This window comes from Erpetoichthys calabaricus, chromosome 5 (assembly GCF_900747795.2).
Source record: "Erpetoichthys calabaricus chromosome 5, fErpCal1.3, whole genome shotgun sequence".
In the NCBI taxonomy this organism is placed as follows: domain Eukaryota; kingdom Metazoa; phylum Chordata; class Cladistia; order Polypteriformes; family Polypteridae; genus Erpetoichthys; species Erpetoichthys calabaricus.
Genome location: NC_041398.2, coordinates 4,363,709 through 4,391,335, shown reverse-complemented (window position 1 = coordinate 4,391,335; position 27,627 = coordinate 4,363,709). Strand labels below are relative to the sequence as shown.

Here is a 27,627-nt window from a genome sequence, read left to right as displayed (position 1 = left end):
CCCACCGCTGTTACTTCAGGTGGGCTCTGTCCTGGGGCCCCTTCTTTTCATTATTTACCACCTTCCCCTTGGTAATTTCTTTCGTAAATATAACATTATCTTCCACTGTTACGCTGATGACACCCAGCTCTATCTCACTAGCAAACCTACTGTTTCCTTTCCACCCTCCTCGCTTATTGATTGCATAGCAGAAATCAATTCCTGGTTTTCTTCAGATTTTCTTAAATTAAATAACAGGTGACAAAACTGAGGTTCTCCTCATTGGTACAAAATCAACATTATCCAAAACTGATCATTTTTCCTTTGTTATTGATGATTCCTCTGTCTCCCCTTCCCCACAGGTTAAGAGTCTGGGTGTCATCCTTGACAGTGCTTTATCCTTTCAGTCCCACATCAATAACATCTCCTGGTCTCCATATTTCCACTTGTGTAACATTAATCGTATTCGCCCCGCCTCACTCCCCACACCACTGCTCTCCATGTTCATAGCCTTGTCACTTCTCGTCTGGATTATTGCAATTCCCTTTTCTTTTGTCTTTCTCACAAATCTGTTTATAAGCTTCAACTGCTCCATAATTCAGCTGCCCTCATCATTACTAGAACCCCCTCTATTCAACATATCACACCCGTCTTGCAGCAGCTTCACTGGCTTCCAGTTAAGTTCCGCGTTCAATTCAAAATTCTTCTTTTAACTTTTAAGGCTCTCCTCAACCTCGCCCCTCCATATCTGTCTGACCTCCTCCATGTTGCCATTCCCTCCCGCACCCTTAGATCCTCTTCCTCCATCCACTTGAATGTCCCCTTCATCCATCTTACCACCATGGGGAGCACAGCATTCAGTTGCTCTGCTCCCCAGCTTTGGATCATTCATTCTCACTTTTTAAATCTAAACTTAAAACTCATTTGTTTAAGACTGCTTTTTCTCTTGACTACAATTGCTAGCCTGTCGATGTATAAAGATAGTTAGATCGTAAATATCTGCCTCTTTGTCTTCTCTTCCTTCAAGTTTAAAGGCTGTATTTCGCCACTTATCTTGTAAGGAGTATGAGAGCTTTGTGACGATAGTATGGATATTTTGATTGCTGTTGAATTCATCCTGTTTCTTTGCGTCCATAATAAGTCCATACAGTTATCAAGAAAGGTTGCATAGTCTCTCAAGGCCTCATTTTGTTTTATTTGAGGCCACTTCAATGCTTTATCCATGTATCCATCAACTATAAATATGTGGTTGCCATAATAAACTCTCAAGTGGCTTTCTGGCCTTTTCATAGCCTTGACTTGGTGACAATCGTGCACAACCCTTAATCGTTTCCTGAGCAGGACATCTTGTGTATTGAATCAAGTAATCTCGTTTATCTTGAGGATCCTCTAGCACTTTGCCTACAGCATGATCAAAGGCTGTGATAAAGTCTGCGTAAGCCAAGGGGTCTCCTGCAAATAAAGGGACTTGTCTATGTGGTACTTCACCATGTGGCGCAGGAGGAAAAGGAACTGGAGCTTCCTATTTTTCCCCCTCTAACATACATAAAGGGATTCAGCAAAAGTCTGACGCACCAAAATGATTACACAGACAAAATATCTTCGTTTTTAAAAGCTTTAGCAAAAATTCAAACTTAAACAGATTACACAAAAGAGTGAAAATTGATATAGCAAAAAAAAAGTAGAGTTCTTCTTAAAAGTTCTGTTCAAAGTTTATACATATTGTTTCATTTCTAATCTTTACAAAATCACTTCTAAACATTTCTGAACCATTTAAGAATGGTCAGAAAACTGTATGCCTATCCCATTTCTATGTTGAAAATGGGTCTTTAAGTCCCTGTGCACTGGGACCAGTTCTAAACAACAACTGACTCAATGAACACACTGAATCTCAGTTATGGCAAGAAAGTTCTATCTCATACTAACTTAAAGGGGGAAAAAACTATAGCATTGTCTATGACTAGGAAAGAAACTTATATTAGTATGAATTTAACTTGAAGCTTACAGCATTACTTTCTAAGATTGGCTCTTAAATAACCAATTGTGTCTCAAATGTTGTAAGTCACCTTGGATAAAGGTCTCAGGAAAATAATAGTTAAAATGTTTGTGTTATTTCAGATTTAGAGAAGAATGTCAACTTGTCTCCACCTTCTTTTGGTCAGCCCTCTCTTCAGTACAATGAGAAAGGTATGAAGAAATCAGCAAGAGGATCAGAGATCCTGACAGCAGCCTTTTTGCAGTGCAGTTCTCTCCCCGCTACTGGAGTAACACAGACAGAAGCCATCAAAACTGATCAACAGCAAGTGGAGAAAGAAATCCAAATTCATACTGGAACAAAATGTTGTTTGGAATGTGGCAATCAATTCACACACAAAAGTGATCTTCATAAGCATATGAAGATTCACAATGGAGAAAAAACATATTGTTGTCATGAATGTGGCAAGAATTTCCCAAGTATCAAGAATCTTAACAAACACAAAGAAATTCACTCTGGAGAGCAGAAACCTCATTGCTGTAACGAATGTGGTAAGTCGTTCCCATGGAGAAGCCATCTTCAGAGGCACAAAAGAATCCACACAGGAGACAAACCTCATTGCTGTTCAGAATGTGGTAAGTCATTCTCAAGGAGAGACCATCTTCAGGGGCACAAAAATATCCACACAGGAGAAAAACCTCATTGTTGTCCAGAATGTGGTAAGTCGTTCTCATGGGGAAGCCATCTTCGGATGCACAGAAGAATCCACACAGGAGAAAAACCTTATTGTTGTCCAGAATGTGGTAAGTCATTCTTAAGGAGAAGTCATCTTCAGGGGCACAAAAAAATCCACACAGGAGAAAAACCTTATTGTTGTCCAGAATGTGGTAAGTCATTCTCAAGGAGAAGTCATCTTCAGGGGCACAAAAAAATCCACACATGAGAAAAACCTCATTGTTGTCCATAATGTGGCAAGTCGTTCTCAAAACGTTTTTATCCAAATGCCAAAATCCATAATAAAAAAAAAAATCTCATTGCTGTTCTGAATGTGAGAAAAAAATCTTATATTAAAGCACACTTCAGGGCCACATCAAAACTCATACTGGAGATAATCCTTATTGTTGTCCTGAATGTGATAAGCAGTTCTCACAACAAATCACCATAAAAAATCACATCAGACGTCATACCGGATAGAAACCTCACCGTTGCTTGGAATGTGGCAAACAATACTCACATCTATTTCTCTGTATAAGCATACGAAAACTTGAACTGGAGAGAAGCCTTACAGTTGTACTGAATGTGGAATGAGATTCTCATATAACAGTTCTCTTCACAATCATAAAATAATCCATTCCAGTAAGAAACAAAGCTGTTCTGACTGTGGCAAGCTTTTCTCAGACAGCATGACTCTTAAAGATCACATGAGAATTCACTCTGAAGGAAAAACCCTATTAGTGACCAGAATGTGGGAAACCATTCTCAGTTCAAAGCGTGCTTAGGTGCCACAGAAGGATCCCCAGCGGCACAAAATAAATTACACAGGATACAAACCTCAATTCTGTTCAGAATGTGGTAAGTCCTTCATAATGGGAAGCCACCTTCAGAGGCACAGAAGAATCCACACAGGAGAAAAACCTCATTGTTGTCCAGAATGTGGTATGTTGTTCTCATGCAGAAGCAATCTTCAGAACCACATAATAAGCCACACAGGAGAAAAACCTCATTGCTGTTCAGTATGTGGTAAACGATTCTCACGTCCAAGCGCACTTAGGTGCCACAGATGGATCCACACTGGAGAGAAGCAGTACCTGTTCTGAATGTGGTAAAGGGTACTCTTCCAGAAAACGTTTCCATAGACACTGTAGCAGTAGAGGCGTGTGTTCACCTCTTGAACACTCAGGTACCACTCCAAACACCAGGTGAAAGTACAAGACTCTTTTATTTTCTTCTTATACAGTGCACAAAGCACCCTCCACTCCACACTACTCACATGACTAACACAAATACACAATACTCCTCCTTCTCCCAGACACTTAGCCACCCTACCTCCCAGCTCAGCTCAGTATCTGGGCTTTCCCAGAGTCCTTTTATACACCCTGACCCGGAGGTGTTCCTGCCCAACAGTTCACAGTTCCTTATTCCTTCCGGGTCAGGGTAAACAGTCCTGGAAGTACGTCATCTCTCCTGTTCACGTGACCAGGACGTACTTCCAGGTTATAGGGCACATATGAGTCTACGGGCCTCCTGACAACGACTCCCAGTGGCCCCCAAGGTATCCAGCAGGGCTGTGTATAAAAACTACATAGTCCATGAGGCCCTGCTGGAACTCGGGGCGCGTCCATGCTGTCGGGAGAGCTCCTCCTGACGGCCTGGGGGTGAGGGCCGGAATAAGAAGCCGGCAATCCATCACAACACACACAAAGTCATATTGGAGTAAAGCCTGTCCCGAAATGACAAATGATCTTTCCATTGGATCCTCAGGCAAAACTAATGAATAAAAATCTTCTGAATGAGGTAAAGGACTTCTGTGTAAAGTAGTTAATAAGTACAGTACATAAGAATAGTGGAGAAAACACTGCAGGTGGCAAACAGATTGTAGATGTAAGGTAACCTCAGAGCCACATATGAATTCACACCGGAATGAACACATATTTCACAAACGGTAAGAATCTTCTTCAGCAACTTATAGGTCCAAGAAAATACCTCATTGTTGTCCTAAATGTGGTTAGCACTTTTCAGACAGCAGTGGCCGTCATATTCATAAATGGCTGGCTTACTTGTGGTAAGCCTCTTAGCTGTTCTGAATGTTGAAAGTGGTCCTCCTGTATCAGCCATCATCAGCAACACATAAGATTTCATGAAGGACTCAGAAACTGTACTGCCAGTACGTCAGCCACACAGAGACTGATCATCTCTGCACCAGTGCTGTGACATAAGATGGTGAACAATGCAAACACCAGACAACAGAACAAGGTAGCAACAGTACTGTGTGGTGATAACAACTTCAACCACAGAACACAACTGAAAAAGTTCAATGTAATAATAAAAAATGGAGAAGTAAAATCAAATCAAATCCACAGTGCAGTGCCAACTACCAGGAGGTGCTACCGACAACGAAGGGAATATTTTTGTTTCAGAGCTTTGGAGATGGGGCCTTATCTGAGTAGCCATGAACGTGTACCGTCTCTGGGATGTCATCTTATGACTGACCCCTGGGCTGAGTGCAGACAGCCGTTCTTAATCCTGGTAATGAAGAAGTCATTTAGTGACGTCAGCTGACAGCCAATGCTGTCCAATCAGATACTGGGGAGGGACAGTCGAGGAGGACAGGGGACTAAAAAGAGAGCCGTCACATGACAGACCAATGTAGGGGACTTTATAAGACTTTTACACTAATTTAGGTTATCATTTATAAACGATAAGAGTCTTTACAAACCAAACACAATCATCTGCTGTGTGTCAAGGGTGAGTCCAAAAGTAGGAATTTAAGAAGATTTAAATACAAATAAAATGAAACATTCAGGGATCAAAGAGAAATGTTTAAAACCTGAAGTGGGAGTCACAACAGCATGCTAGGGTTAGCACAGGGGACCACAGTTCTGAAGAATATCAATTAATGTATTGAAGGAATATTTTTTAAAATAATAATAATGTTATAAGAAATCAAACACCATAATGAACGCAGAACACAATGAAAATGAAATGAACTGATTTTATTGTCTGACATATAGGAGAAAAAGGGAAGACAAAGTAAAAACACACAGAGATCTCTGCTGACCCAGCTGTTAATTTGATAAATTAACATTAAAATATAACAGATGTTCCTTTGCTCCATGTCAGTATATCCTGGGGTGGTGTGTGAAGGACGCTCTATACTCCGAATGTGTTGGTTCAGGTTTCAGTCTGAGTTCAGCACCTTCTTCATATCGATACCCAAGACAACGTTTCTTCACGTTGAGACTACAAGCTGGAGGCCACAGGAGCTCAATAAACTCCAACAGCAGGATGGACGATTAGAAAGCTCTGCTCTGAGAGAGTGTCAGCTACACAAAGCTTCGGCTTCATTTACTTGACAGAATACTCCAACAAGCAGAAGTGGCCTCTTCTGTACCCCCACCACTGAAGGTCACATTTGACCCCCTCACTACTCGGCGTTGGTTCCCTCTGCTTGGACTTTCTTTATTTTGTAAGTTTATGTTTCATTTTTTGGCCACACTCTTTTTACTTTTTATTTCCTTGATGTTCTCAAATGTGTGAGTATAGCTTGACTCTTACAAGGACTTATCTAAAAAGGGTACATTGGCCATGAAATGCAAGAAGATAGAAAAATATAAAAAGTGGAAACCACAAAATGAAGAGGTGACATTGATGAAATACACTCAGTGTCAGAGGTGACGAGGACAAAATCAGAAAGTACAGCACAGAAAATGCAGGTACCAACTGAAAACAAAAGAAGAAAGCTGATTGGTGGAAAGAACTGTCAGTCACTCCTGAGTGGACTGTTGAGGACAGCCGTGGCATGCAGACTTCAAAGTTCATGTGTTTTTGATTTCAAATCTGTGACCGTGCACTGAATAAGTCTGTTATTTATCAGTTAGCATGTTCTGAAACTGTAATGCCATCACAAAGATCATACAAACACGTAATGTGACATTTGTGATCAATCACTGTTGTTGATTTTTCTGGCACCATTCATCAGCCCTGTATTGAGTGCCACTTCCAGATCGGCAACCCCACTGCACCCCTTAGCACATTTGGAGTTTGGGACGGGAGCACAAAGTGGATGGCACTCTGAGAAGGACAGACTTGTAAGACGTGAACAAAGCCAGCTGCCCTCCCTGGTCTGTCTTCATTCAGAAGGACTCACCTGAGTGGTGGGATTGTTCTGCGGTGCTCCTGTTAGCCGACATTTCATCAGCTTGCTTTCTGCGTTTCATCTGATAACCAGCAGAGTTAGTCGAAGATGAGCCAGGCCTGTTACAGTGTGAATGTTCTTGACATTTTGGTTTGCTTTAAATATTTTTTCTGCTTTTTTACTTTGAGTTCTTAGAGGCCTTGTACATTAGAGATTATTAATACATGAGCATTTGGTGTTAATAATGAATTGACAATTAATAAACTGTTTTTATTGCTAAATTATAAGTGTGGCCTGTTGCCATTTTGTTGCTTTATCCTTCTTGACTGTTTTGTAGGACGTGTTGCACTGTTGCCTCCCTAGAATTAAGTGCCACATCACCGACGCTCGGCCTCACACCCTTCATCACACGTGAGGCAGAATCCAAGATTGCAGATCCAACTGTTAATCCCATTCCCTGCTTTGCCAGTCTCTTGGCTGTGTGTGTATCGAGGTGTATGGCTGAAGCAAACCTCTCCTCAAGGAGTCTACAGCACCGGTCAGATGAAGAACTTGACGCTTTGGATTTAGAATTGCAGTGCATCCGGAAAGTATTCACAGCACATCACTTTGTCCACATTTTGTTATGTCACAGCCTTATTCCAAAATGCATTAAATTCATTTTTTTCCTCAGAATTTTACACACAACACCCCATAATGACAATGTGAAAAAGTTTACTTGAGATTTTTGCAAATTTATTAAAAATAAAAAAACTGAGAAAGCACATGTACATAAGTATTCACAGCCTTTGCCGTGAAGCTCAAAATTGAGCTCAGGTGCATCCTGTTTCCCCTGATCATCCTTGAGATGTTTCTGCAGCTTCATTGGAGTCCACCTGTGGTAAATTCAGTTGACTGGACATGATTTGAAAAGGCACACACCTGTCTATAGAAGGTCCCACAGTTGACAGTTCATGTCAGAGCACAAACCAAGCCTGAAGTCAAAGGAATTGTCTGTAGACCTTGAGACAGGATTGTCTCGAGGCACAAATCTGGGGAAGGTTACAGAAAAATTTCTGCTGCTTTGAAGGTCCCAGTCAGCACAGTGGCCTCCATCATCCGTAAGTGGAACAAGTTCGAAACCACCAGGACTCTTCCTAGAGCTGGCCGGTCATCTAAACTGAGCGATCGGGGGAGAAGGGCCTTAGTCAGGGAGTTGACCAAGAACCCAATGGTCACTCTGTCAGAGCTCCAGATGCCCTCTGTGGAGAGATGAGAACCTTCCAGAAGGACAACCATCTCTGCAGCAATCCACCAATCAGGCCTGTATGGTAGAGTGGCCAGATGGAAGCCACTCCTTAGTAAAAGGCACATGGCAGCCCCCCTAGAGTTTGCCAAAAGGCACCTGAAGGACTCTCAGACCATGAGAAAGAAAATTCTCTGGTCTGATGAGACAAAGATTGAACTCTTTGGTGTGAATGCCAGGTGTCACATTTGGAGGAAACCAGGCACCGCTCATCAGCAGGCCAATACCATCCCTACAGTGAAGCATGGTGGTGGCAGCATCATGCTGTGGGGATGTTTTTCAGCAGCAGGAACTGGGAGACTAGTCAGGATAAAGGGAAAGATGACTGCAACAATGTACAGAGACATCCTGGATGAAAACCTGCTCCAGAGCGCTCTTGACCTCAAACTGGGGCGATGGTTCATCTTTCAGCAGGACGACGACCCTAAGCACACAGCCAAGACATCAAAGGAGTGGCTTCAGGACAACTCTGTGAATGTCCTTGAGTGGCCCAGCCAGAGCCCAGACTTGAATCCGATTGAACATCTCTGGAGAGATCTTAAAATGGCTGTGCACCGACGCTTCCCATCCAACCTGATGGAGCTTGAGAGGTGCTGCAAAGATGAATGGGCGAAACTGGCCAAGGATAGGTGTGCCAAGCCGGTGGCATCATATTCAACAAGACTTGAGGCTGTAATTGCTGCCAAAGGTGCATCAACAAAGTACTGAGCAAAGGCTGGGAATACTTCTGTACAGTAATCTCTCGCTATATCGCGCTTCGACTTTCGCGGCTTCACTCCATCGCGGATTTTATATGTAAGCATATTTAAATATATATCGTGGATTTTTTGCTGGTTTGCAGATTTCTGCGGACAATGGGTCTTTTAATTTCTGGTACATTCTTCCTTAGTTGGTTTGCCCAGTTGATTTCATACAAGGGACGCTATTGGCAGATGGCTGAGAAGCTACCCAACCAGAGCGCGTATTACGTATTAAATAACACTCCTCAAATATATTGTGAGCACGGGGGCTGTTCGCACCCCTAGAGGATACGGCAGCTCCTCAAAAAACGCTGAAAGATTACCTTCACATTGCTCTCTTCTTTGCTGGGCTTACATATGGCTGCTTTATCAAGCGATATGCTTCCTGCACGGTGCTTCGCATACTTAAAAGATCAAACAGCACATATTGATTTTTGATTTTTACTTTTCTCTGTCTCTCTCTCTTGCTCCGACATTCTCTGCTCCTGACGGAGGGGGTGTGAGCAGGGGGGCTGTTCTCACACCTAGACGATACGAACGCTCGTCTAAAAATGCTGAAAGATTACCTTCACGTTGCTCCCTTCTGCTTCCCGCACGGTGCTTCTCATACTTAAAAGCTCGAAGGGCACGTATTGATTTTAGATTGTTTGTTTTTCTCTGTCTCTCTCTCTCTCTCTCTCTGACATTCTCTGCTCCTGACGGAGTGGGTGTGAGCTGCTGCCTTCCTTGCAACTGCTTTGTGCGGCGGTGCTTCGCATACTTAAAAGCCAAACAGCCCTATTGATTTTTCTTTGCTTTTTTTTTTCACTCTCGTTCTGACAGACTCTGCTCCTGATGCGCACTCCTTTGAAGAGGAAGATATGTTTGCATTCTGTTAATTGTGAGACGGAACTGTCATCTCTGTCTTGTCATGGAGCACAGTTTAAACTTTTGAAAAAGAGACAAATGTTTGTTTGCAGTGTTTGAATAACGTTCCTGTCTCTCTACAACCTCCTGTGTTTCTGTGCAAATCTGTGACCCAAGCATGACAATATAAAAATAACCATATAAACATATGGTTTCTACTTCGCGGATTTTCACCTTTCGTGGGAGGCTCTGGAAAGCAACCCCCACGATCGAGTAGGGATTACTGTACATGTGATTTCTCAGTTTTTTTATTTTTAACTAGCAAAATACCCACGCTTCGCAGCAGCGAAGTACTGCTTTAAAATTTCTATTAAGAAGAAAAGTAAACCTTTTAAAACTGAGGGAAAATGTACCAATAATTATTTGTTAAGGATCTCTTTGTATAGCACGTTGTCAGTTCACCTCTCCGGTTGTAATATGACCAAGCTGTGCGCTAAGCTTACTCTTGAGCATGCAACGTATAGTTGGCCATGTGAAAAGCAATCTTGCCTCAAATCAATGCCAACCTTTTGTAGGGTCTGTCCCTGAGAATTATTAATTGTCATTGCGAAGCAGAGCCTTACTGGAAATTGGAGGCGTTTGAATTGAAATGAGAGATCAGAGGGTATAACGGGGATGCGAGAAATAAAAACTCTCTCCCCTGAGCCACCGCCAGTAAAAATAGTTGCCTCAATTAGGTTCTTTTGCAGGCATGTGACCTGAAGTCTCGTGCCATTATAAAGTTTCGGTGGTTGTAAGTTTCTCAGTAACATTATTGGTGCCCCAACCTTCAAAATTAGATTATGCTCAGGAGTGCCTGGAGGATTCAGAGTGTGGACTGAGCTGCAGGCTATGGACGTATATATGTATGTAAGTAGGATTCAGTTAGCGTTGGGAAACCGCGTACCAAATTTCTTAAGTAACAAAGACCGTTGGAAAGCGGACATCAGTGCTAGAGGGGCTTCGCAGCGGTGAAGTATTGCTTTTAAATTTTAATTAAGAAGAAAAGAAAACCTTTTTAAATTGATGGAAAATATACCAATAACAATTTGTTAAGGATCTGTTTTTTTGTGAAGCTGCCTTCACACAGCCTCTCCGCTGTTTTATAAACGAACGCCATATCAGGTCTTCCTTTTTCGTTGCTTCGCCAACGGAAGCAGCCTTTTTATTTAATCCACGGGTTGTCCGCTGTTTTTTTGTGCGTTTATTACGATTGTTATAGTTCTCTTTGTATACCACGTTGTCAGTTCAGCATTCCGGTTGTAATATGACCAAGCTGCGCAAGCGGAGTGCAACGTATAGTTGTACAGGAGAAAAGCAATCTTGCCTCAAATCAATGGCAACCTTTTGTAGGTCTATGAACTCAATTTAAACTTTAGGTTTACACTGTGCTTTGTTTCCGACGTTCTGTGAGCCGCTGTCTTGTGTGATGTTGCAATGTCCACGGCTTTATTTAATGTTAGTTAAGACCCGGCACTTAAACGTTTCTCGCTACAGCAATTTTTAATCCGTTACAAAGTCATCCAAAGTCTCATTTATACCTCGTGTCTTCTCATTAAACTTGTATCTCGTGAATATGGTATTGCAAACGGCAGCAGTAGCGTTTCTATAAACTTACGTTTTACACCGTGCTTTGTTTCCACGGTATCAAAGTGATCACTCATGCTGCATTCAGTCAGTTCACGTGAGCCGCTCTCTTGTGCCTTCTCAATTTTGTAATGAATGTTTTCTTCAGCGCTCTTTGGGGCTCTTCCTTGTTTTCAGTTCACGTGATTACGTCATCACCTGCATGTCCTCTCTCACCACATCCATAAACCTCCTCTTAGGCCTTCCTCTTCTCCTCATACCTGGCAGCTCTATCCTTAACATCCTTCTCCCAATATAATCACCATCTCTCCTCTGCACATGTCCAAACCAACACAATCTCACCTCTCTGACATTGAATCCCATTCGTTGCACCTGAGCTGACCCTCTAATGTCCTCATTTCTAATCCTGTCCATCCTCATCACACCCAATGTAAATCTTAGCATCTTTAACTCTGCCACCTCCAGCTCTGTCTCCTGCTTTCTGGTCAGTGCCACCGTCTCCTGCCCATATAACATAGCTGGTCTCACTACCGTCCTGTAGACCTTCCCTTTCATTCTTGCTGATACCTGATCTAAATCAGGGTGTCCAACTCTGACCCCAGAGGGCCGCAGTGGCTGCAGGTTTTCCTTCCTGACACTTTCTTAATCAGTAACCAATTTCTGCTGTTAATTGACTTCTTTTCCATTCCCTTCTCTTTGTTAATTGAAGAATCCTCTGAATTGCTTCTCTTCTTCCTTCAATGGCAGCAAAATAAAATTGAGATGTGAAGTGAACCAACGATTGACCAGCCAGGGGGTATCAACATGACCAGTTGGGGTATCAAACTCCCACCAGTGTCACTCTAACCAGTTTCTTAATTAGAAGCCGATTGTTGTTGTTAATTGAACTCGTTATTTAATTCCATGGCTGTGCTCTCATTTGACCACAGCAGAAAGCAGATCAGCGTCACCGAGACCTTCATCTTTCTTTATTTTCTGATACTGTATGACAGCAAAGGTTATCTGGTCATGTGTTGGGTCATTTTGTATTTCATTACTGGTTGGTTGCTAATTAAGGAATAAAAGAAACAGATAAGGGGTCTGAGTCTTAAATAGCAAGTCAAATAAAATGAAGGGGAAAAAAGTTAATTAGCAGCAAAAATGGGTCATTAATTAAGAAAATGGTTAGAATGAAAACCTGCGGCCCTCCAGGATCAACGTTGGACCCCCCTGATCTAAATTAAACAAGGAAACAGTCAAGTCTCCATGTGCCTCATGTGTTCTTGATAATGGTGATGGTAAGCAGGTGTGTGTGTGTGTGTGTGTGTGTGTAATGAAGAGTTACCGTTCAGGAGAAGCCATCTATCTACACAAACAGCACAATATTGTACCTTGTTTAGCAAAGGCAAAAAATAAAAAATAAATAAATATCAAAAGATAAAATGACTATGAATGTGTCTAACTGTACTTACCTTATTACCTTAGTCTATCCCACTGGACTCCCTTTCACTCGTCTACAGCATATCCAGCGTGAGGTATTCTCAGTTTTATGTCTAAACCCAAAGCGTCAAGTTCTTCATCTGACCGGTGCTGTAGACTCCTTGAGGAGAGGTTTGCTTCAGTCATACACCTCGATACACACACAGCCAAGGGACTGGCAAAGCAGGGAATGGGATTAACAGTTGGATCTGCAATCTTGGATTCTGCCTCACGTGTGATGAAGGGTGTGAGGCCGAGCGTCGGTGATGTGGCACTTAATTCTAGGGAGGCAACAGTGCAACACGTCCTAACAACACAGTCAAGAAGGATAAAAATATAAAATGACAACAGGCCACACTTACAATTTAGTAATAAAAACAGTTTATTAATTGTCAATTCATTATGAACACCAAACACTCAAGTATTAATAATCTCTAATGTACAAGGCCTCCAAGAACTCAAAGTAAAGAAGCAGAAAAAACATTTAAAGCAAACCAAAATATCAAGAACGTTCACATTGTAACAGGCCTGGCTCATCTTTGACTAACTCTGCTGGTTATCAGATGAAACGCAGAACGCAAGCTGATGAAATGTCGGCTAACAGGAGCGCCGCAGAACAATCCCACCACTCAGGTGAGTTCTTCTGAATGAAGACAGACCAGGGAGGGCAGCTGGCTTTGTTCACGTCTTACAAGTCTGTCCTTCTCAGAGTGCCATCCACTTTGTGTTCCAGTCCCAAACTCCAAATGTGCTACGGGGTGCAGTGGGGTTGCCGATCTGGAAGTGGCACTCTATACAGGGCTGATGAATGGTGCCATAAAAATCTACAAACGTGATTGATCACAAATGACACATTACGTGTTTGTGTGATCTTTGTGATGACATTACAGTTTCAGAACATGCTAACTGATAAATAACAGACTTATTCAGTGCATGGTCACAGATCTGAAATCAAAAACACATGAACTCTGAAGTCTGCATGTCACGGCTGTCCTCAACAGTCCACTCAGGAGTGACTGACAGTTGTTTCCACCAATCAGCTTTCTTCTTTTGTTTTCAGTCAGTTCCTGCCTTTTCTGTGCTGTCCTTTCTGATTTTGTCCTCGTCACCTCTGCCACTGAGAGTATTTCATCGATGTCACCTCTTCATTTTGTGGTTTACACTTTTTATATTTTTCTACCTTCTTGCATTTCATGGCCAATGTACCCTTTTTAGATAAGTCCTTGTAAGAGTCAAGCTATACTCACACATTAGAGAACATCAATGACATGAAATGTAAAAAGAGTGTGGCCAGAAAATAAAACATAAACTTACAAAATACCAAAAGTCCAAGCAGAGTGAACCAACGCCGAGTAGTGAGGGGGTCAAATTTGACCTTCAGTGGTGGGGGTACAGAAGGGGCCACTTCTGCTTTTTGGAGTTTTCTGTCAAGTAAATGAAGCCGAAGCTTTGTGTAGCTGACACTCTCTCAGAGCAGAGCTTTCTAATCGTCCATCCTGCTGTTGGAGTTTATTGAGCTCCTGTGGCCTCCAGCTTGTAGTCTCGACGTGAAGAAACGTTGTCTTGGGTATCGATATGAAGAAGGTGCTGAACTCAAACTGAAACCTGAACCAACACATTCGGAGTATAGAGCGTCCTTCACACACCACCACAGGATAGCCTGACATGGAGCAAAGTGACATCCGTTATATTTTTAGGTTAATTTATCAAATGAACAGCTGGGGCAGCAGAGATCTCTGTGTGTTTCTGTTTTGTCTTCCCTTTTTCTCTTATATGTCAGAAAATAAAATCAGTTCATTTCATTTTCATTGTGTTCTGCATTCATTATGGTGTCCCATTTCTCATAAAATTATTATTACAATTTTAAATAATCTTCCTTCTATACATTAATTGATATTCTTCACAACTGTGGTCCTCCATGCTAATCCTAGCATGCTGTTCTGACACCCTCTTCATGTCTTAAACATTTCTCTTCGATCCCTGAATGTTTCATTTTATTTGTATTTCGATCTTCTTAAATTGCCTCTTTTGGACTCACACTTGACACACAGCTGATGAATGTGTTTGGTTTGTAAAGACTCTTATTATTTAGAAATGATAACCTAAATTAGTTTAAAAGTCTTATAAAGCCCCTCTACATTGGTTTGTCATGTGACGACTCTCTTTTTAGTCCCCTGTCCTCCTCGACTGTCCCTCCCCGGTATCTCATTGGACAGCATTGGCTGTCAGCTGACGTCACTAAATGACTTCCTTATTATCAGGGTTAAGAACGGCTGTCTGCACTCAGCCCAGGTGTCAGCCATCACATGACATCTCAGAGACGGTACAAGTTCATTGCTACTCAGATAAGGCCCCATCTCCAAAGTTCCGAAATAAAAATATTTCCCTTGTTGTCAGTGGCACGTCCTGGTAGTCGGCACTGCACTGTGGATTTGATTTGATTTCACCATTTTTTTATTATTACATTGAACTTTTTCAGTTGTGATCTGTGGTTGAAGTTGTTATCACCACACAGTTCTATTGTTACCTCATTCTGTTGCTTGTATTGTTCACCATCTTATGTTACAGCACTGGTGCAGAGATGATCAGTCCCTGTATGGCTGACGTACTGACAGTACAGTTTCTGATTCCTTCATGAAATCTTTCAACATTCAGAACAGCTAAGAGGCTTACCACAAGTAGGCCAGTCATTTATGACTATGAAGGCCACTGCTGTCTGAAAAGCGTTAACCACATTTAGGACAACAATGAGTTTTTTTTTTTCTTGCACCTATAAGTTGTTGAAGAAGATTCTTGTCGTTTGGGAAACGTGTTATATTCCAGTGTGAGTTCATATGAGGCTCTGAGGTTACCTTATATGTAGGATCTGTTTGGACTTTCCGTATATTCTCCACTATTCTTATGTATTTATTAAGTACATTCAACTAGAGTCCTTTACTGCATTCAGAAGATATTCCTTCATTTTTTTTGCTCGAGGAGCCATTGGAAAGATCATTTATCATTTCTGGGACAGGCTTTACTCCAATATGACTTTGCGTGTGTCTCAGAAAACTTTTTCTGGAAGAGTACCCTTTACCACATTCAGAACAGGTGTACTGCTTCTCTCCAGTGTGGATCCATCTGTGGCACCTAAGTGCACTTGGACGTGAGAATCGTTTACCACATACTGAACAGCAATGAGGTTTTTCTCCTGTGTGGGTTCTTCTGTGCCTCTGAAGGTGGCTTCCAAATATGAAGGACTTACCACATTCTGAACAGAGATGAGGTTTGTCTCCTGTGTGATTTATTTTGTGCCGCTGAAGTTCACTTCTCCAGGAGAAAGATTTACCACATTCTGGACAGCAATGAGGTTTTTCTCCAGTGTGTATTCTTCTGTGTCTCTGAAGACAGCTTCTCCTTGAGAACAACTTACCACATTCTGGGCAACAATGAGGTTTTTCTCCTGTGTGGCCTATTATGTGGTTCTGAAGATTGCTTCTGCATGAGAACAACATACCACATTCTGGACAACAATGAGGTTTTTCTCCTGTGTGGATTCTTCTGTGCCTCTGAAGGTGGCTTCCCATTAGGAAGGACTTACCACATTCTGAACAGAAATGAGGTTTGTATCCTGTGTGATTTATTTTGTGCCGATGAAGTTCACTTCTCCATGAGAAAGATTTACCACATTCTGGACAGCGATGAGGTTTTTCCCCTGTGTGGATTCTTCTGTGCCTCTGAAGAATGCTTCTCGTTGAGAATGACTTTCCACATTCATGACAACAATATGGTTTTTCTCCTGTGTGAATCTTCATATGCCTATTAAGATCACTGTTGTATGTGAATTGTTTGCCACATTCCAAACAACATTTTTTTCCAGTACGAATTTGGATTTCTTTCTCCACTTGTTGTCGATCAGTTTTGATGGCTTCTGTCTGTGTTGCTCCAGCAGCAGGGAGAGAACTGCACTGCCAAAAGGCTGCTGTCAGGTTCTCTGATCCCATTGCTGATTTCATTATACCATTCTCATTGTATTGAAGAGAGGGCTGACCAAATGAAGGTGGAGAGAAGCTGCCATTCTTCTGTAAATCTGAAAGAACACAAACATTTTAACTATTGTTTTTTTTTCCTGACACCTTTATCCAAGGTGACTTACAACATTTGAGACACAATTGGTTACATTTCTCTTATTCTTCCAACTGGAGCACAGACAGGTCACGTGACTTGCTCGAGGTCACATGGTGTCAATAGCTGAATTTGAACCTGCAACTTCAGGGTTTGATGTCCAAATTGCTAAGCACTACCCACCTTTTAAAATAAATGAAACAGCACAAGTAAAGTGGTGGCACACTGGTTGGAATTCCTCACATTGAGGTGCCATTTATGGTCTGGCCACTCCGTGTGTGGTCTTTAGATGTTCTGCTGCTGTCTGTTCAATTTCTCCAACTTTCTCTCACATGTGAAAGACAGGCCTGATCTGATCAAATCGATCACAAACAAAAATCAGACAATTTTCACTCCAAATGACTTGACCAATGATCAGCAAATTAGTTGATCTTAACTTATGTTGTTGAATGATAAGACGTATACAAGACAAAGTTCCAACATTTCCAAAATACAGAAACACATCCTTGCCAGTCTAACAGTTTTAGTGCCTTCCTACAAGAGATAACAAATTTGCAGTTTGTAATATATGTGCTAAAAGAAGTCAGTCATGGAGGATTCTCTGCTAACACTTTCAACAATACAAACCTTATTCACCATCTGAGAAGTCAACACAAAAGGGACTGGTGTGAAGAATGAGCTGTTCAAAGGCTGAGGCGACCAGCAAGCTTAGTCTAGCTCAGATGCCAACTCTCACTCGGCCTCCAATAATGGCAGCACTTAGAAAACTCAACCTTATAATACTGACAGCAAGAACGCTAAAGACTTACTGGGACAGCAAAAACAGTGGAATTCGTAAGCCTGGACAACCAGCCACTTTCAGTTCTGGAAGATGTCACCTTCTAGATCATTTAGATCCACAATTCCATCTGCCAGTGAGTGTCTCTTGACTGATTTATTTGTATAATTAATTTAACAGGCATTAGATTTTGTGACTAAAATCCCTTTTATTTGTATTTCAGTGAATGTGTAGGTAGATGGAAGGAAAGGGATACAGAGTTTTACCGAGCTGGAACATAAATATAAATCGTTATCAAGTGGACGTTGATTAGTTAGAAATTGTAATCAGCCCTCTTATTGGCTTCTTGGGTAGAACAGTATGAGCCAAGTTTTTAGACCTAAATCAAATAATACGAATTATACAAGTGTGAACAGTCACTGTACAGTTATAAATTCTGTAACAGATATGATCATTATAATGATTTTTTCCCCCAAATTAAACAATGGTACAAGGACACGTATTTCACAGGTGATTGCAAATATCAAACACATAAACTGCTCAGTGCCGGTGTCTCGACCACACAGACGCACTCGGAGTTACAGACGACAACCAAGAGATGCAAAGAAGCTCCGCGCCAACAGAACTGCAGAAGGCATGAAGAAATTGTCAAGAAAGATAAAAATGATATTTGAGTCCGCAGCATCAGAGGTGAATCTTTATCTCTGTGAACCTCATACCACAAGAGATGCTGGGCCACTGGCTATCTGGAGGACCAATAAAAGTCATCGTCCTACCTGTGCCCTCCTAATACGAGTGTGGACAGCGAGGGTCTGTTCAGTACGGCAGCACACGTTGTGGATGACAGGAGGACCAGACTGTCCTCAGAACATGCAGAGATGCTTATATTCTTAGATAAAAACTTGAAGAGTTCAACAAGACTGTCTCGTTTTCTTCTTGTCAGAGAAGACGGCTACAAATACCTAATCGAACATTTTATTTGATTAGAAATGTGGAGTATGATTAAGACATGCCTTTTGTTTTGTTCAGCTTGTTTTTGTTACATTATGTGTGCATTATGGGTAAATGTTCTTTGTGTATGCTGTATGCAGTAGCACTTTATTATAGAATGTGAAGTTTACGCAAGGCTAAAAATACATTTATTATTTAAAAAAAAAAGAAAAACAAAAACAGTATTATTAATATTGATATCAGCCGATCCTAATGGAATGGGTGATCAATATCAGCTCTAAAGACTCCAATCAGAGCCTTCCAACCCAATAATGTGTCTGAATTTGGTTTTTCTCTTAATTGTAATGTATGTGATGATGTTTACATCTTCCAGAACGTAACCTGGACTAAAAAATAAACAGACAAATATATCTGCTTGTGTTAGGGGGGTACAGTGTTTAGCACAGCTACTTTATTTTTCAGGTGTTCTGGGGTCAAATCTTGCCCATAGTTGTTCTACATAGGGGCTGTGAAAGGTGTTTCTGGTTATTCTGGTTCTTCCCTTCATCACCATAAACATGCAGGTGAAGTGGAGTGGAGACTCCAAATTGACCCGATGTGACTGTGGGAGACGGAAGGGCCCAAGATCATCTCCTAGTGAAAATATCACACCACTGTCATCTTGCCCAGGCAATGCTGTCCCAGCAAGTTCAGGCTGAGAGCAGAACACAAGATGATGAAAGAAGACCCTGAGACCCCCTGAATGTCATCATGGCTTGTACAGGTAGCTCTTGTCACTGTTAACGTCAAAGTGTACAAGATTACCATTAGACAGATGAGGCACATATTAGGTGTGCACTGGCTTGAGCAAATTCACTCTTATTTAGTGCACAGGGTGAGGATTTTATTCTTATTTATTTCATTTTGTGGAGATTTCTACCTTAACTGACACATAATTTACGAAATATACATGTCTTTAACAAAATACGACTATTCATATTTTCATTGATCATAAAGCGCTGTTGGCCTAACATACGTCACAGCTTCAGTAAAAGCTTCAGGATGTTCAAGTCATGTGCTGCATATTTTACATTTTTCCTTAATCACTCAAGTTTTTCTAATTTATCATTTATTAGGTAACCTATTGTTTGTTATCATGGGCTCGAGCAGGTGGTCTTTATCCAAGTTCAATTAACTGTGTATTCCACTCTCATTTCAATCTTCTAAAAACATCAAAGCACCCACCGTTAGAATTTATAAACGCTCTTTTTCTTTTATATTTCATCACATTACTCACTTATTCCAAAAGTCCCAGGTGACTCTTCTACTTCTCTCCCATTTCCTTCAGTGATTTTCACTTCAGACTCTGATAACTCTGATTTCAGCTCTACAGAATTCTCCTGCGTAGCCAGTCGTCCCGTATTAGTGGACCAGGGCTGTAAACTGGATGGAGATTCTTCACAGACATCTTGCTTGAAAATATCCGCAGTTTCATGCTTTTGAAGTTTAAGACCAATGGAGAAATCATTCAAATCCTCATCTTTAATGGAAGCAGTCACCCCCTTGCACTCCTCCTCCTCCTCTTTAAAAACTGAAATTCTTTCTTCGTGATCCTCCAGCTTCACACACAAATCCTCTGGTATGAGCCGCTCACAGTCCTCTTCTTTAATGTCCACCGTTCTTTCATCCATGCCATCTTCTTTGTCAGAGGTCATGCTCTGTGGGAAACTCTTCTCTCTCTTTAAGTGTCTGCCCTTCTCTTCTCAGATTCACTTCTCACATAGACAGCCCTGAGTTGGAGGCCATTAGACCCTTCAGTGTATGACCATGTGAAATGGGAAAGCCCTGTGAAAATAAAAGAAGTAGAATTAACTTTAAAGTCAGTAAAAATAATGAGCACACTTCAGGGTTACAGTGCCCTCCATAAGGTTTGGTTCAAAGTCACATTTTTCTTGATTTCCTCGTCTGCCTCACAGTTTAAAATTACAAATCTATCAATTCAGATGTGATCAAAGTGCACTGCAGACCTTCATTAAAGGGGATTTGCATACATTTCAGTCCCACCATGTAGATATGACAACACTTTATCAACACGGCACCATCATGTTTGGACACAGCAATGGCAGGTCTATTAAAGCCATCATATTTAGGGCTTTGTTGGATATCGTCGCTGGAATTGAACTGCGCATCGGGAGTTTCATTCTGTTAAGTTGTTATATTCTATATCTTATATATGTGCTCCTATTTGTGGAATTATGGGACTGCATCCCGACTGGGAGAAGGACATTCGGGGTTTGAGGAGAGTGGGTTTGTAGGAGGTTACTCATGACGGTGTGTTTTATGGGAGAGAAGAATAAAAAGTGTGTGGCTAACATCAAAGGTGTTGTGTTGTTATTAAGTTAGATAGTAGATAGTAGAGGATGGCTGCTAATTATAAAATCCAGCCTGCATTTCACAAGAGAAAGGCATACAAGAGCTGGAAAAATGAAGATTTAATATGGACATGGGTTACTGAGCTTAGAAATAAAAAACACGCACTTGGGGTTGGACTGTCGCTTACAGGGACAGCATTGAGATGTCAATTTGAGCAGAAGACCTGAACAAAGATGAAGGTGTGACTGTTCTGATAGAAAGGCTTGATGTCGTGTTTAAAGGAGAAAAAGGATCGTATCTATGAGGATATTCAGATATTACAGAGTTAAAAGGGCGAGTGTAGTTTCTATAGTGGATTAGATCATCGATTTGGAGCAGAGATACTCCTGATGGGTAATTCCATGTCAAATCATCACACTTTTGGACCTCATCATCACAGATTTTAACAAAACCAAATATTCTGGAGATGCTCGTGACATTATAAAGTAGCTTTAGTAAACAACTGGTCAATTTTAAAACATAGATTTTTTAACTATTCAAATTTTAATATTGTAATCACTCATAACATGGTCATTTTTTCATTGGTGATAGCAAAGTATTTTCCCAAACTACAGAGCTGGAAAAGAGCTATAAAACAACATGAGAACCATTTCTGATTAACTTATATTTAGGTAGAAATAGCCAGTCAAAGTCCTAATCCAGCACAGTGTTCAAACTTTGTTATCTTAAATCTCCTTATTATTGTTGATCCAAGACACGTGCAATTTCAGTTCCATGGGTCACTCAGATGACCAAATCAGCAGGCCAAGTCTCGTTAAAATCTGTGACGATGAGGTCCATATGTGTGATGATGTGACATGGAGTGACCTGCATGTGTAGATATAACATGGCTGTCCTGATGCTGTGTGATCTTTTAAGCTGCTGGACACGGCGTGTTTAGATACAAACCAAAGGCAGCTGGCATTAACAGCATGGATGGCACTTACTTTTGCTTCAATGGAATTGGCGCAATGAAAATATTTGTAGTAAAGTGAAGTCTGGTAACAATGGACATTACTGTCACACATGAAACTGTGTATTTCACCAGTCAGAGACAACACAACAGGAGGCATTTGCAACGCAGTCAGAAGAAGTCGCCATTGCCAGGCAATAATCTGTTAGACAAATATGGCAGGAGATCAAAATGCATTATCATCAGAGCACTGGGCTAAAGACTAAACAAAAATAAATGAACAGGTGATAATAACAGAGGAGACTGGAAAATAGAGAGGACTGTGAAGAATGAAACATGACGTCATTTACAAAGGAATCTAAATCAGACACATTTAGTGTTTTGGTCGAATCTTTAGGATTAGCGGTAATTGACTCTACTTGCACACTCATGGTCTATGGAGAGAAATGCTTAGACAACGACATTAGTCAGCCTGACCAGACTGAAGTCAAACAGCTGAGGAACTCAAACATTTCAAGCAGCAGAGCTTTCATATTTGAAGGTGGAAAAATTGTGCATCCCACCAAACTAGTGAAAATTCCTGCAAAGATTGGAGAGACACGATGAGAGACTAAAACAGAAGTGGTGCCAGCTGAAATGTCAATGTTGTTAAGTAAAACATCCCTAAAAAGGGCAGGGACACGTTTAGATAATGAAAATGACAAAGCAGTGATGTTTAGTCAGCCAGTGACTCTTGAATTAACCAGCTCTGCTCATTACTGTGTGAACATCTCAGGTAAAGAAATAAAAACGATGAGCATTGTGAACGTGAGATTCTAAGAGTCTCAGAAAACAGGAGTACAGGAGAGAAGTAAAAGTCTTTGTTAAACCTTCACCTCCAATGTGGACCTCCTTCACTGGACCGATTACACAAACTGCTTCATTGCTCAGAAATCAAAGAGGCAGAGTGGGCTTCCTTACTTAAATAAATTGTTGAGAATTGTGAGTATCGCCTGAAATACAGCAAACCCAAACTCAGAGCAGCTGTTGGTTTGCTGCTAGCCTATGAATACAACGAAACTGCGGCTATAGACTGACATGAACATCAAACAGGAGTACGGGGTCTTCACATCATTTACACATTCACACGTTTCACATCTTCCTTGTGTTCTCGTGGACAGGCCACCCGCCCTAGAAGACACCAGTAGGAGTGTGTCAGTGGAGCACATATTCCAGCGCTGCACACTCCAAGAAGAGCATTTACTGAAGCCGAGTGTTCAGACCGAATACGGAGAGCACTCCAGTGACAGGTGAATTCTGAAAATGATAAATCTGAGACAAAGTGGACAACAAAAGAGTGGACTGTGCAGAATGGAAGGGACCTGAAGATGTCATTGGACAGGATGGAGTTGTGAAATGTGTCAGACGTGGAGGTGCTCTTGGAAGGACCCACCATTCTAGGCTACGTAAAGTCAATGGTAAAGGTGACAATCAACATACCACCAGCAGTGAGAGAGATTTATCTAACACTACATCAGATAATGAAGACACTGGAGATGAGAAGGAGACTCTAAACTCTTCAGTCCAAGTAGAAGATGTCAATGTTGAGCAAACTCACAGGTTAAGACGAAGTCATTGTATTTGTCTATAAAAGGGGCAAACTGTGAGATATCTGGACGGAGATGGTGGCAAACAGATAAAGTATTAGATTGGGCTGGCAAGGCAGAAATTGGTATAATTTAGAGTTTACTGATCCTGACAGCACAGCTGACACAGAAGGGTCTGTTAACAAATCGAGTGTGGATAATCTGCAAATTGAACCAGAAACTAATGAACTGCAACTATGAGACTTATGTGTGGAAATCACGGAGATATCAGCTGAGTTAGCAAAGCAGGAAGAGATAAGCAGCTGGAAAAGAAATGGAGCATCTGAGGAGGTGGAAAACCACAAGATGGATATGACCTTTAAAAAGAGACTTCAGAGTTGGTCACGTCCATTGCAGGAGATGGATGTCTGAAGCTGAGCTCTTTTAGCAGTGGTGTTATTATTTCTTATTTTCCCGAGGTGTCCTGTGTTTATCCAACCCGAGGGTTCTATTACAGTGTATGCAAGCATATATAAACATGGTCAGCAAGAAAGGGGGTCAGAAAGAAATGTAAAAGAAACTTTAAGTTACATCTAAGCCTAGACAGGCAAGTTCAAGTTCAAGTGATGCAGGTCATGATAGCTCGACGACTGGAGAAGATCACTTGAAACTGGAAAAGGCCTTGCAGTCCGCGCTTTCACCTACTCCTCGCAAGCCAGGAACATCGGCTGTAATAGAGCCCGCCACTTCACCTATCGTGCATGAAAGCAGAAATGATCTGTCCAAACTGAAGGTGATGATCGCTGAGCTCAAGCAAGAGATAAAGAATGATATAAAGAAAGAAATAAATAGTATGCTCAAGATAAACGGGAAGACAAGCGAGAAGACGCGGCGGGATAATAAAGACTTGGAGAAATGCATATATAATCACTTTGAGGTGGCCTTTATATGTATGCTGGAAAAAATTGGGGAGCACATTCAGGAATATGCGTCTAAAATGAGCACATTTGCCGATCAGCTGGAGGATGTTAAACAGACATTCACGACTCGAATTGAAACAGCCGAAAATCTACCATCCACCGCTGATGTGAATTTCCCCTTGGGATTAATAAAGTATCTATCAATCTATCTGATGGAAAAGCAACAGCTGTGAATTCTGAATGCAAAAAACTCAGACAGACTTTCTGCTCTGGAAGATGGATGCAGAAGGAATAATATTAGAATCGAAGGTCTACTTGAGAAATGTGAAAATCCAAACCAAGTGAAATTCATAGCTGAACTATTCTCCAAAATAATTGGAGAGGACTTTAAATCAGACACCGAGAAGTTTATCGCATACGTGGATCGAAGAACTAAGCATAGGACTTTGTAACTTCTCGAAGCGCACAATAAATCTAAATTAAATGTAATGTCACTTCTCACACAGAAACAAGAGATTATGTTAAAAAATAACCTAATTCGTATTTTCCCTGACTTCTCACCCTCAACAGCTACTAAGTGTGACTCTTTTTATAATATTAAACAGCACTTACGAAAAGCCAATATCAGATACAGCCTCTTGTTTCCTGACAACATGAAAGTGGAGATTCAAGGTAAACGTTACGTGTTTACCAGTAGAGAGGAAGCAGATAAAGAGTTAAGAAAGCTGATCCCGACACTTTCCTGAAATAAGACCGGGAGTCGCACCCTGTCATGGCATCATAAAGAAGACATCACCGGCTGTCTGATCCACTTGCAATGACACTGGTACCGTAATTATACACCCTGTTCCCTTCTCGATCAAAATCTGTTTTTATTTTAATTACAGTTTTACACTTTTATGTATGTATGTGTGGAAGAAATTAAATTACTAACCCATTTTTTTTTACTATTCTAAAGGAGACTGTTTAACTCCATACCCTGGGTTTATTATCTTAATATTTCAAGAATGTTGAAGATTTTCTTTTTTTGGTTATGCTTATAGTATTTAGACTGTATTGGCAATAGATATCTCTATTTTATTTCACATACACCACTGCTGGGGGGCTTGTTTTGTTTTGGACGTGCTCTGGTTATAAGTATGTCAGAGGACTGGGACTTTGTGAAGTGGGGTCCAGCCTCACGTGGGGAGGCAAAGCGGGGTGGGGGGACCAGGAAGGGGGAGAAAGAGAGCAAGCTTTCTTTTAATCCTTATAATTATAATTACCAACGTAGCAACAGACTGCATGGTAATAACACCTGGGAAAATTTGAAATTAAGGTTAAAGCCGTCTCACTTTTGGTTAAGACTACAAAATGACATCAAAAATTCAGAATCAATGTCTCCAAGATGGGAGAGTTAATTTTGTGAGCTGGAATGTTAAAGGCCTGAATCACGAATTTAAAAGAAAGAAAGTATTCTCTCACCTAACAGGCCTAAATGCTAAAATAGTATTTTTACATAAGACCCACTTACTAATCAAGGATCAGTTCCGGCTGCAAAAAGGACTGGACTTGCCAAATGTTCCATTCCAGCTTTACAAAGAAAACTAGAGGTGTGGGAATTCTTATCCATAGAACAGTCTCATTTGTAGCATCAGATGTATCTGATCCTGAAGGGAGATAAATAAATTACCCATAAGAATAATGTAATTGTAAAGTGATTTTGATAAATGTTTATGCATCCAATGTTGATGATAGGGAATTCATCCAAAATGTATTTGCATCCATTCAGAATGTGAACACTCAAAAATATAATGGCTGGGGATTTTAATTGTGTTTTAAATCCAGACCTAGATAGATCTCCCTGTCACAGGGGTGATGACATCTAACACTGCAAAGACAATCACACAGTTTGTAACTGACCACAACTTATCAGACCCCTGGTGATTTCTAAACCCAAATTCAAGAACATATTCCTTCTTCTCATCAGTGCATCATTGCTACTCAAGAACCGATTATTTTTTTGTAGATAATAATTTCTTTACACATTTAGAGACTGCTATAAATCCTTATATTCCACTGAGTTTAAAGAAGACAAGACACAATCTAATGCATCTCTGGATACATTACAGATACCACAAATAGATACTTTTACTGCTGAGGAACTGGATAAACGCCTGGCGCTATCAGAATTACGAGATGCTATAAAGTCACTTCAGAGTGGGAAAGCAGCAGGCCCCGAATTCTCACTAAGAGGATCTGTGCAGAAATTTTTCAAAACCCGGCAGGATCTGATCAATAACATTTCAGAATAAGATTTTAAAGCACTGAGGAGGCAGATTCTTTACCATATTCTCTTTTTTTATTTTCCATTTATCTATATTTACTTATTAATTTATCTGTTTGCTTATTAGGTTTAAGTTTTATTCTGCTGCCCACGTTCTCTCTCTCAGGGGTGGAGGTTGATTTGTTTTCAATCCTGATCTTGAAAAATTGATCTATTTGTATGGAATGTTGTGTGATTTCAATAAAATCAAAAAAAAAATTTTAAATAAAAAGAGACTTCAGCAGGAATCGCACCTAAAGCACACCTAGTGGCACAAGGGTCTGAGACACAAGATAGGAGTGGGCTCAACAGGGATTCACCAACATGGGCATCAGAATCTGCTCACCAAGATCTCTGAGGCGGCACTGACACTTTAAACAATGAGGACTGACAGTTGAGCTCCAGCCCATAATAGTCGAGTCGCGGCTCTGCAGCTTTCACATTTTGTATTTTGATGGCTTCATATGTTTGGATGCAAACATCCCTGATGGACTCACCACTACCCTGATTATTCCTGTTATTCATTTAACACGGCCATCTCTAGTAAGCTAAAGTATCAAAGTGTAGAGAAATACTGAAAACAAACAAAAAGTTCGCGAAACTTTTGCCTCGGTTCATGACCACACACTTGGTATACGAACAAGCCAGTTTCCCTTTTGGTTTGTACGTGTTCAGTCTCTCCCTGTGCATTTCCTGTGCAGCGAGCAAGAGAGAGAGAGAGCGAGAGAGCACCATACACACACACACGCACACACACACACACACACAGGCAGCGCGACAGACAGACGCAGACACACAGGCAGCGCAAGAGAGAGAGAGACGCAGACACACAGGCAGCGCGAGAGAGAGAGAAAGAGAGAGAGAGATGCAGACACACAGGCAGCGCAAGAGAGAGAGAGACGCAGACACACAGGCAGCGCGAGAGAGAGAGAAAGA

The 27,627-nt window shown here is 41.1% G+C and overlaps 4 protein-coding genes across 4 annotated transcripts in view; 1 reads left to right on the top strand and 3 right to left on the bottom strand.

Annotated features, from left to right (window-relative positions):
• Window positions 1–27,627, top strand: part of LOC114652497 (tripartite motif-containing protein 16-like) — a 642,127-nt gene that overhangs the window by 11,194 nt on the left and 603,306 nt on the right. The gene's annotated exons all lie outside the window — the stretch shown is intronic.
• LOC114642076 (tripartite motif-containing protein 16-like) overlaps window positions 1–27,627 on the bottom strand; it is a 920,397-nt gene that overhangs the window by 376,219 nt on the left and 516,551 nt on the right. The window lies entirely within an intron of this gene.
• LOC114652513 (tripartite motif-containing protein 16-like) overlaps window positions 1–27,627 on the bottom strand; it is a 231,388-nt gene that overhangs the window by 164,723 nt on the left and 39,038 nt on the right. The gene's annotated exons all lie outside the window — the stretch shown is intronic.
• On the bottom strand, window positions 15,680–16,827 carry LOC127527840 (zinc finger protein 239-like). Its single transcript, XM_051927977.1, has one exon. The coding sequence runs from the start codon at window positions 16,757–16,759 to the stop codon at window positions 15,689–15,691; it is 1,071 nt and encodes a 356-aa protein (XP_051783937.1). The 5' UTR covers window positions 16,760–16,827; the 3' UTR covers window positions 15,680–15,688.

Excerpts from the sequence above, each read along its gene's own strand:
- LOC127527840 (XM_051927977.1), bottom strand. The coding sequence starts at position 16,759 with ATGAAATCAGCAATGGGATCAGAGAACCTGACAGCAGCCTTTTGGCAG.